Consider the following 11,012-nt stretch of genomic DNA (forward strand, 5'->3'; position numbering starts at 1 on the left):
GGACAGCCAAGATAGCAGGGTCCGGGTGCAGATGTTCTAAAAATCCACCTACCGAGGCCAGGCCACCAGAGAACAGATGTCCAAGTAGGGTACAATCACAAAAGGCAAGCGCACCAAAAGAGAAGAAATGACAGAAAGGTCCCTAGGGTTTCCCTGAAACGAGGAAAGACACCAACCGGACATGTGCGGATGTGCCTGCAATCGGCGTGGCCACATGGCCATTGTCGCTGGGTCAACTCTTTGAGTCTGAGTCTCCGAGATCCACCAAAAATTCAAAATAAGTATGTCGGAAACTTTTTTGGCCGGAGTATAGCTATAGGGTGTGGAGACAGAAAAAAGAGGACGTACGAGGAAATAATATGGAGATGTGTCTGTAACTCCGTATGCTCGTATATATATGGGTCGCTAGGGCCTGTTGCTGATACGCATCGGCCTAGCTAGCTTGGTATAACCGTAACAATGGCGGCTCGTACTTTTCTTCTACTCCTCCTCCTGCTGCTGGCGCCGCCGGACTCGTCCACTGCGTCGGTGGCCGGGCTGATTCCCAAGCTCAAATTCTTTGAAAAATCTATCTCGGCCATCGAGGAAGTCGCCGGCTATTACCTGGAGGAAAAGAAGGAGGAGGGCGTCAAGGACGTCTCCGGCGAGCAGAGCAGCGCCGACGACCGCCAGCTGGGCAGCTCGGCGGCGGACAGCTACGGCGCCTTGATCTTCGACCTCCCCATCGGGTCATCGCCGCCACAGGTCCTCCCCTTTGTCATGGACATCACCACCGACCTCGTCTGGGCGCAGTGCGGCAAGCCCGGGCCCACATATGCGCCCACCTTCCGGCCGAACCGCTCCGACTCCTTCGCCCCGATCGGCTGCGCCGACCCGGCATGCACCCGCCTGATGCCCAAGTACAAATGCGCCGGCCCCGGCGACCGCTGCGGTGGCACGTCGGCCTTCCTCGCCACCGACACGTTCACCTTCGGGGCCACGCCCGCCAAAGGCATGGTGTTCGGCTGCATCGGCAAGGTCCCGGAGCGGAACCTCAACAGCTCATTCGGCTCCGCGGGCTTCAGCAGGGGGCCGCTCTCGCTTGTGTCGCAGCTCCAGATCTCCAGATTCTCCTACTTCATCGACGACGGTGGCGGCGACAAGAGCTTTTTCAGCTTCAGCGTCGGAGACGACGCGGCGCCGGCCAAGGATAAGGGCAGCCGGAGCACGCCGTTGCTCAAGGGCAAGCACCCTGACCTGTACTACGTCAAGTTAACAGGCGTGCAGGTCGACGGCGAGCTCCTCAAGGACATCCCGGAGGAGACCTTCTCCGGCTCCGGCGGGGTGATCCTCAGCACCACCCTTCCCGTCACCTACCTCGAACACGCCGCGTACAAGGTTCTGAGGCAGAAGTTGTTGACCAAGATCCTGCAGCAGAAGGTGGTCGGGGTACCCAAGAGCCCCGATGACGACCGCCTGTGCTTCCCCACCAAGGAATTTGCCGCTGTCAAGGTTCCTAGGGTCGCCATGGTGTTTGACGGTGCCGACGCGACGATGGAGCTCAATGTGAAGAACTACTTCTTCGACATCGCCGGTAGCGACCAGACTTGCCTCACCATACGTCCATCGACCGGTGGGTCCGTCCTCGGCAGCCTGCTGCAGACGGGCAGGAACATGACCTACGACATCCACAACGACGGCGGCGTGCTGACATTTGGGCCGGCAATGCCCGCCGGTGGGCCAGCTGCGGCGGCGAAGGGTGGCGCCCCTGCGCAGGCGCAGGCGTCGCTCGTGACAATAGCCACTCTTCTAGGGTGGGTGCTCATCTTCTAGTTCTAGCAGTTAAGTTCACATGGAGGCATGTGTTATGTCAGTCGTGTTAGCCAATGTACGTGCATCATTGTGGTATCATGCATAGTGTTAATTAAGTAAGTGCATGCATGAGCATGATGTAAGATTCTTGTGTCAGAAGCTCGAAGCACTAATATAATGTCCATCTTTCATTGTTAAGGCATCTCGGTTCATTGGGAAAGCTTAGACAAAGTACACAGGAATAGAGCATATGAGAATAGGAAGTGGGGATGGCTCCCCACGTGACTAGCTTTGCTTCTACTGCATGTCAAACCCATCCCAACCACCGCCACTGACACCACCTACTACCAATGTAAAAAAAAACATTCTATCAAAAATGGTATGACCCTTCTCCAAATGCTTAAAATCCACTCGTCAACATCTCCAAGCTTAAATTTTACTCGTCCTTGAGCAAAAAGGTTGATAAACCAAAGTTATCCATCTAGCTCATCAATAACATTATTGCCCATAGGCGTACCCTTGTCTTCTCTGCAAGCTATAAGCAAGATAGAACATATCTGTACAAGGTAGTACATGCTCAGCTAGGTAACTGGAGCTTGAGTAAAAATTCGATGCTTCTTGTCAAAGTTTAATCTATCATGAGAACAAATACTTGAATCCTCTTACTTATTAGGTTGTTTTTCATTTTGTTGTTTTTCATTTTACACAAAATTGACCACAATGAGTTATCAAAAAGTCAAGATATAAAGCTTTTCATTCATGCCCACTAACGTTCTCAAGTCAAGGCTCTCATGCACTTGCTTCAGTTGTGGTGCATCCAGAATAGGTACTTCTAAGTTCTCAAGATTATGCCAAAAGGTGATATACGCGGGGTTTCATTGTGGTTGAAGTTTGAGTATTATGGACCACTATGTTGTCTCTTTTGAGCTCTTACGATCAACTTATTTATTACCACCTACACACACACTCAATAGAAAGACGAATAATATTCGCTGCAGTGTTGTCACTGCGAACGTTAACAAACTCATAGCCGAAATCCGAGTCAAAACTCTCGTGGATCGTTAGTTGGCCAGCGGAGTTCTCAGCATAACATCAAGAGAAGTGATGAAATCACATTTACACGTGTAAAGGCGCATATAGTGACAAGGCCATGGCACCAACAAGAAGCTGAAGCACCATGTAGGAATGCAAAATAGATTTTGGGATATTCTTGAATACTATGGAATGTCAATTCCGTATAAACAATGCCAAAGCAAGGACCGCCGAGACTATTGTATCAAACACCATGGGGTTGAGCTACTTCATAACTTTTTCGTTTAGAACAATTCTATCAAGTGTAAACTTTTTATTCAACCATTATATAAAAGTAGAGGTTGTGGCGATGTCTTTCGAAGTATCACAAGATTGTTCTCAAGCTAAGATTTTTTTTAACAAAGTACATAAAAATATTAACTTGGCAATATGGGGCCTAACTTGAGCAAGTGATTCCCATATACAAATACAAGTAGATTAGACCTACCTCTAGTTTTCTCTAATCTAGATAATAGAGAGCCCTATGCGGTTCTCTTCCTCCCTCCTTTAAATCTCCGATGATGATATGCTCTGGGCGGTGAAGCTCTGCCAGATCATGGAGCTCGTATGTGTGCAATCCATAGAGATGTCGTGATTTCAGTCTTCGGTTCGAGAGATTGTCGTGGACGGTTGCAGGGATCGCCGTGGATGGTTCGAGGGACTTCAGGAACTATCTCCACCAACTTTTCTTCCGCTGCAACTCGAGGTTAGTAACGATCCGATTTAATCTTGTGTGCATCTTCATAGTGATCCGGGATCTTGATCATAGGACAATTTTGTTTTTGTTTTCTACTATGTTTCCCGACAATTACGAGTCCACATAAATATAAGCCGGAGCGAGAAGTGACTCATGAATGTTGTGTGATAGAGTGACAAAGCTCATCGCCTTGGGATTGACTTATCCACTGTGAATAGGTGGACAACATGATTGTTTCTCTAGTTGCAACATACGTACATGTTTGCTAGTCACTATAATAACCTAACACTATATGCGTACAAAATAATGTTTGAAGTTACTTTTGGTGGTGGTGGTGGTGGGGGGGGGGGGGCAATGCAATGCTCGGGGCGGTGCAGCTCTGCCGGATCATGAAGCCCGTATGTGTGCAATCTGTAGAGATGTCGTGATTTCAGGCTTCGGTTCGAGGGATTGTCGTGGATGGTTCTAGGGATCATCGTGGACGGTTCGACGGAATTCAAGGACTATCTACACCAACTTTTCTTCCGCTACAATTCAAAAATGGTAACGATCTGATCTAACCTTGTGTGCATCTTCATAGTGATATGGGATCTTGATTATAGGTCAATTTTTTTTTTGTTTTCTACTATGTTTCCTAACAATTATGAGTCCACAGAAATACAAATCGGAGCGAGAAGTGACTCATGAATGCTGTGTGCTAGTGTGACAAAGCTCAGCGCCTTAGGATTGACTGCGTCCACTGTGAGTAGGTGGACAACATGATTGTTTCTCCGGTTGCAACATACATACATGTTTTTACGAGAAATGAAATAAAGACTTATTTAGCAGGTGAGCGACATAAAAGTACATGTCGGTCATATGAAACAATGTTCGATGCAATTTAAAATATCATACACAAAATAATTTTCCAGATTATTTGAAATAATTTTTTACAAAAATATAAAAGGAATTATTGACCAGGCATACATGTCATACGCTTCAAGATCTATTGATTCAATTTCCATTTTGGGGTTGCTGGATGTGCAAACCGCACAGGTTGGGATGGATGTGCTCTCTTTTTGGCACGCCTCCTAAACTGTCTGGGGCGCTTATGAATTGGGGTGCTTGTGTTAAGCTAAGCCATGTGTGGGACTAAAAATTACTTCTGTGTCGCTTGTTCGTTCGGTTCACACGTGGTATGTGTGGGCTTAAGGCAGACCGAAATAATGGCCCATGCGTGCGTCAAGGCCCACACCGTTTTCAGCAGCGCACAACTCGATCCATCAACTCTATCCTATGGATATACGTATACTAACCAGTATTACTATAAAAAAAGTATACTGACCAGTACACGTATCTCTGTATCCAAGCTGTGGCATATAGGTGACCAGAAGTGTTGTTTTTGTTGCGTTGCGTCGCCGCCAAAACGTTTGGAATTTCAAATCCGGCTTCCATGCATGGAAGAGTTTGGTGATGGACAACAGATGAATGGATCTGCTTAGTCGGCACTCTGTAGTAGTCCTAGTGGTAGGATGCTTCATCATGTCATGCTCTGAAAGATTCCAACTCAAGGAAGGAGCCATCCAATCACTCATATGATGTTGCCACAAATTGTTATGTAGGTTGTACGAACTGGAGCCATCCAATCATTCATATGATGTTGCTGTTGTGCAAGAAAAATTCTTTGCTTTGTTGACATGGATTCTATAATTGCAGTGAAATTGATCCAGGCTTCAGAGGTTGACATATCGGTATATTTGTCCATCATCAAGGAGATTAGATATCTTATGTCTCTACGTGAAAATTCTATTACTCATGTAAGTCGTAGCCAAAATAAAGTTAGTGATAGCTTAGCTAAATTTGCTCGTAGTGAGGGTAGAACCATGACTTGGTTAGGTTCTGGTCCTCCTGAGGCTTTGGAACTAGCTGCGATTGATTGTAAGGACTTTGGTGGATGAGTAATACAAATTTCTACCCGCAAAAAAAAGATTATTATCTACCTGAAAATAAGATTTTATTGTTAAAACAACACTCTGATTATCTGCAGACACACAAAAAAAACAATAATAAAGCCCATGGATTCCGTGCTTTCAGGTCTAATTATTCCCACAAGGTGCAAAAGGCATACAAAGGCACACTAAGATATTTATTTTTATCATTTCAAAACATATAAAATGATTATGATGGATGAATTAGAAAGGTATAGATATGCTAAGTACTAAAGTTTTCTTTCTAAAAAAAGTTTTCCTAGACAGGTAATGCACTAATGCTACACTATTTACTCATGTAGGAAAAACAAGTCAATCAATTATATTTCTAAGTTTTAGTAATAAGAACATCAACGTGATAAAAAAACATATTCCTAAACTCCGAATTCAGAACGTAGGGATGAAAAAAGGTTTGAACATATGGAACTTCCATATATGTTCACTTGTCAAGCCACGTCAATATAAGTTCTTTTTTCATGCAAATACATTACTCATCAAGACTGCATTACAATTTTGGAAATTGATTTCATGTTAGATAGATTGATGGCATCATATTTCCATCCCAATTTTTTTTTGAATATAACTTAGCAATCAAATATAGTCACAACATTCTGATTTTACAGTGAATGATCGTTCGGATGCAACCCACGTTGCAGGCAAGAAATGAAATAAAAGACTTATTTAGCAGGTGAACGACATAAAAGTACATGTTGGCCATACAAAATAATGTTCGAGGCAATTTAAAATATCATACACAAAATATTGTTTGAGATTATATGTAAATCACAATTTAAGAAATTAAATTATTTAACAGGCTACACAATGATGCATGAGATTATTTGAAATAATTTTTTTACAGAAATATAAAAGGAATTTCTTACCAGGCGTACATGTCATACGCTACGAGATCTATTGATTCAATTTTCAATTGGGATTGCTGGATGTGCAAACCGCATAGGTTGGGGTGGACGTGCTCTTTTTTCGGCACGTCTCATAAACATCCCCGCACTCTTATGAATTGGGGTGTTTACGCTATGCTAAGCCATATGGGACTAAAAATTGCTTCTCCATCATTTGTTCGTTGGGTTCAGCCAAAGTTTAGAAAACACAGGGGAAGAGATGGCGCTCCCAACGGCTCCTGTACGGTCAGGAGACAGCGGCGAAGCGCTCGGCGGCCGGGTGGACGAGGTGGTCTGCTCCGACGAGGAGTGGACGGTGGCGCGGAAGGGCGCGGGGGGCCAGGCGGCGCTCGCTGTGCCCCTCCTCCTCCCGGCGCCGTCGGGCGGCAGCCGCTTCTGGGCGTTGGCGGGGGAAACCTCGGACGACGACGAGGTAAGCCAGGTAAGTGAGGGTGGGAGTGTGGGTTCGATTTCGACGCGGGCACGTTCATCGTGTTTGCTGGCGGACTTTGTCACACACGCTGAGGAGCAGGGAGCTTCCGGCAGGGCGGGTCGCCGCCGGCGTTTTGCGCCCGGTGGCCGCGGCGCGGGTCGCCACGCGGCGTCGCGTGGCGGGGTGCCACGGGGTCGCCAGGGAGCGGGTGCCCTTGCGCTTCTGGCGGCGGCGAGGGAGGCTGCGGCGCAGGAGCTGGCTCGGCTGGACGCGGAGCCTCGGCGGTCGGCGTTGGTCGTGCAGGGCGACGGCGGCGGAGCGGCGTCGTCTCCGCTCGGAGGGGAAACCGTTAGGGTTTCCGTGGCTGGGCCGCGGTCCATTGGTGGGCCGCTGGCGTCAGTTGGGCCACCCGGTCTAGTTGGGGGGCCCGATGTGCTCCCCTCGGGGCCTGGTTCCACAGGGGTGGGGTCGGACCTGGTGCTGCGGGCTGGCAGAGCGTTGGAGGCGGCCCAGGGGGCCCAGGGGGCGCCTTTGCGGCCTGAGGCCCCGTCGGTCGACACGTTGCTAGGGTTGCCTCCCCGCCTCCCCTATAAATGGATGTGGGTGCGCCGGGGCGCGCTAGATCCCTCCTTAGGGTTTCCAGCCACCACTGCTCAAATCCGCCGCTTCGGAAAGCAAGCCCGATGGCTGCGTCGTATTTCCCCTCCCCCTCCTCTTCGCCGCTCTTTCGCCGAGGTGGTGCGGATGGGCTCGCGCGGGGAGCGGCGCTGGGAGAAGCCACCGATGTCGCCTCCCCTGGATCCAGAAGCCGAGCGGCAGCGCGAGCGCGACCTGCGCGCCAAGGCCAAGATGCAGCTCACAATCCAGGAGGCGGAGGCAGGTGGCTGGGGGCGCCGCCCCCATGGTGGATCAAGGAGCAGGAGCGCAAGCATCGAAAAAAGGAGGAGCACCGGCGGCGCGGCCTCGACAAGAAGAAGGAGCTGAAGCATAAGGAGATGCAGCACCCTCTCAGTGGCGAATGGGTCGGCGACCCCTACGCCAAGAAGCAGAAGCAGCGACTGGGGCCCGTGGCGGATCTGCGTCGGGCTGCGCCTGCGCAGACGGGGGCGCCGTCTTCGTCCAACGGCACGGCGGCGGAGCCGATCCCGATGGAGGTGGAGGCGGTGGATGGGCCGGAGTGCTTCAAGTGCGGGCGGGTCGGCCATTTCCAGAATGAGTGCTCGTTCAAGCCCCTCTGCATCCTCTGTCAAGAAGGCCACGCCTCGGCCTACTACCCGACCCGTGGCAGGCCGCTGCAGCTGCAGATTATGGGGAACGCGATCCCGGGCCAGGGGTTCTTCTGCCTGCCGTTCGTGGAGGGCCCGAAGGTCGCTGCTGAGGTCGAGGGGCTGGGCTCGGACGCGGCCTTCATCTCTGCCGCTCCGGGCCTGTTCTCCTCTGCGATTCTGGAGGCGGAGCTGCCGCACCTCTTCGAGGGCGAATGGGATTGGCAGGTGCTTCCGGTCGGCGTGGACCGTTTCTCGATGGTGTTTCCCAACAAGGCGATGCTAAGGATGGCGAGGCGCAGCGGAACGCTGTTCCTCTCCCTCAACAATATCATGGCAGAGATCTGGGAGGCGCGCGAGGAGGAGCCCAAGGCCATGACCATGCCCGAGGTGTGGGTGAAGTTGTGGGGCGTTCCCCAAACAACGGCGGGTCGATCGGCTCATGGCGGCCACCACCATGATCGGTCGCCCCTTTGCGGTCGATGAGCTGTCCCTGATACGGGTGGGTCCGGTGCGGATGCGGTTCGCCTGCCGTGCCCCTGACAAGCTCTGCGGCCGCGTCGAACTATGGTTCAACGGCGAGGGGTACGACGTCAAGCTGGAGCCAGAGCTGGCGGCGCGGGGCGCGGCGCGGCATCCTCCGCCCCCACCTTCCAATGGCAAAGGCCCCGGCGACAAGGACAAAGATGCGGATCGCGACAACAACGAGAGCATGGGCGATGACTCCATCGACACTGCGGCATGGGACAAACTAGGGATCCACGACAAGTCTCTGGACAAGACGGCGGGTACTCCCAAGGGTTCGGGGGCGGCTGCTTCTGCGCCGCCCGGCGCGACCGGCGCGCTCCTGGAGGTGAACCAGGACGGGTCCAATCTGGCCCTCGACTCCGAGGCGGAACGGGGAGTGATGGCCTCGTGCGACTCTGGGCGTCGCTCCTCTCTCCTGCCAGGCGTGCGCTCCCCGGGGCTCGGGGGCGGAGACCAGGGGGGCGGCTCCGCCATGTGGATGTCCCCCTCCACCGGAGGTGCGAGCAAGAGCGGCTCAGTGCGGCAGGTGAAGAAGACCGCAGGCCGCAAGGTGGCGTCGATCCCTCCGATGGAGAATTTGGGCGCACCACCTACGCCTAAACAGGCGGTCATGGCTTTGGCTTCTCCCCTAGCCCCGGCTGGTGGCGGTCCTGCGGCTGCCTCATTCGGACTGGCCGCTGCCCTGCGGGAGGAGGCGGTGGCGCTCTCGATGATCAAGGCACGTCGCTCCAAGGTGGTGGCCACGGACCCTACCCCGACGCGCACCAATGGTCGTCCCAAGGGAGCCAAGGGCAACATGCCTTCGCTCCAACGCGCGCAACTTCTGCAGGCCGAGAAGAACATGGAGATTGACGGTAATCCCCCCTCCGCTCATTTTACGATTCTAGAATCTTTATCCGATACGCATCTGGGGGCTATTTTGGGGGATTGTGGGGTGGACTTGGCGTGTGAGGGAAACGCCCGGTCGCTTTTATCTTTAGTTCGTGCGAAGGAACTAGCGCAGGCAGCACTTGCTAGTGCTGCTGCTGCGCGCGGCCGCAACGGCAGAGGGAGCAGGGGCACCCTTGTCCGTGGCTGCGCTGCCCGACCAGAGCGCGGTATTTGCAGGGGAGGATACCGTCTCTCCCCCTCGTCTGCCCCAAAGGACGAGGCGTGTGGCAAAAGCGGTGACCTCGCGCGGGATCTGCCTCCGCAACCGCATTATTTGATGTGTTTCCTTTTTTGAACATACGTGGCTTCGACCACGCTGGGAGACTGACCCAGCTTAAAGAGTAGTTGCATAATGAGGGCATTGTCGCGGCAGGCATCCAGGAAACCATTAAGGCTGAGTTTCGGCATCACGAGTTGCTGGCAATTGATCCTCTGGAGCGCTTCGTGTGGCATTGGTTCCCGGCCCGCGGCCACTCAGGTGGCCTGCTCATGGGCGTAAGCAACCATTGCTTTGAGGTTCTGTCTTGGGAGAAAGGCACCTTTTTTATTTCTGCCCATGTTAGACATAGGGCGTCTATGCGGGAATGGGTGATGCTGGTGGTGTACGACCCAACTGACCACTCGGGCTCGCTAGATTTTCTGAATGAGCTCCAGGCCAGGGTGGGCTCTGCAGACGCCCAGCATCTGTCGGTGGTGGTGGGGGGCGACTTCAACTTAATCCGCTCGAGTGCGGACAAGAACAATGCTAACATTAACTGGAATCGAGTCGCCATGTTCAACAATGCGATCGCAGCCATGGCACTTAGGGAAGTGGCCAGGTCTGGAGTGCGGTTCACCTAGACCAACAAACAACTATCGCCGGTGCGGTCTTTTCTAGATAGGGTGTTTGTTACGGCCGACTGGGAGCTGTGGTTCCCTATGTGCTCGTTGGTAACCGAAACTAGGATCGAGTCTGACCACGTGCCTCTGGTCTTGTCCACCGGGGAGGACAGGATCAAGCGTAGCCCACGTTTCTTCTTTGAAACTGCTTGGTTCGAAATCCCTGATTTTGATCAGGTATTCAGGCAAAAGTGGGAGGCCTGTGTGAACAGGCTCGGCCCCCAACGGGGCCCCATGGAGCGGTGGGTCGCGTCCGGGGCAGGCCTACGTGCATCTCTTAAGGGCTGGGGGCCAACCAGGGATGCGAAGATAAACTCCGTCGGGCTCGTCTTGTCCAGGAGCTTGCGGTTCTGGACGCTCAGGCCGAGTGGGCCCACCGGTATGACCTGGAGGGACAAGTGGCGTCGCTCCTCCGTGCCGAGGAGGAGTACTGGCGGCGGCGCGGGGGGCTTAAATGGACCTTGAAAGGCGAGCGAACACGAAATACTTCCACGCCTATGCGAACGGCCACCGTCGCAAATGTGCCATCCTCCGACTGCAATCCGACCAGGG

General features: G+C 52.5%; 1 protein-coding gene across 1 annotated transcript; it reads left to right on the forward strand.

The window, feature by feature from the left end:
• The first annotated feature begins 394 nt into the window (after positions 1–394).
• LOC123150256 (aspartic proteinase nepenthesin-1) lies at positions 395–5,496 on the forward strand. The gene is made up of 4 exons (XM_044570089.1): positions 395–1,573; positions 3,499–3,568; positions 3,994–4,102; positions 5,269–5,496. The coding sequence occupies exons 1-4, from the start codon at positions 460–462 to the stop codon at positions 5,494–5,496; spliced, it is 1,521 nt and encodes a 506-aa protein (XP_044426024.1). The 5' UTR covers positions 395–459.
• Positions 5,497–11,012: the final 5,516 nt, after the last annotated feature.

Source organism: Triticum aestivum, chromosome 7A (assembly GCF_018294505.1).
Source record: "Triticum aestivum cultivar Chinese Spring chromosome 7A, IWGSC CS RefSeq v2.1, whole genome shotgun sequence".
Classification (NCBI taxonomy): Eukaryota; Viridiplantae; Streptophyta; class Magnoliopsida; order Poales; family Poaceae; genus Triticum; species Triticum aestivum.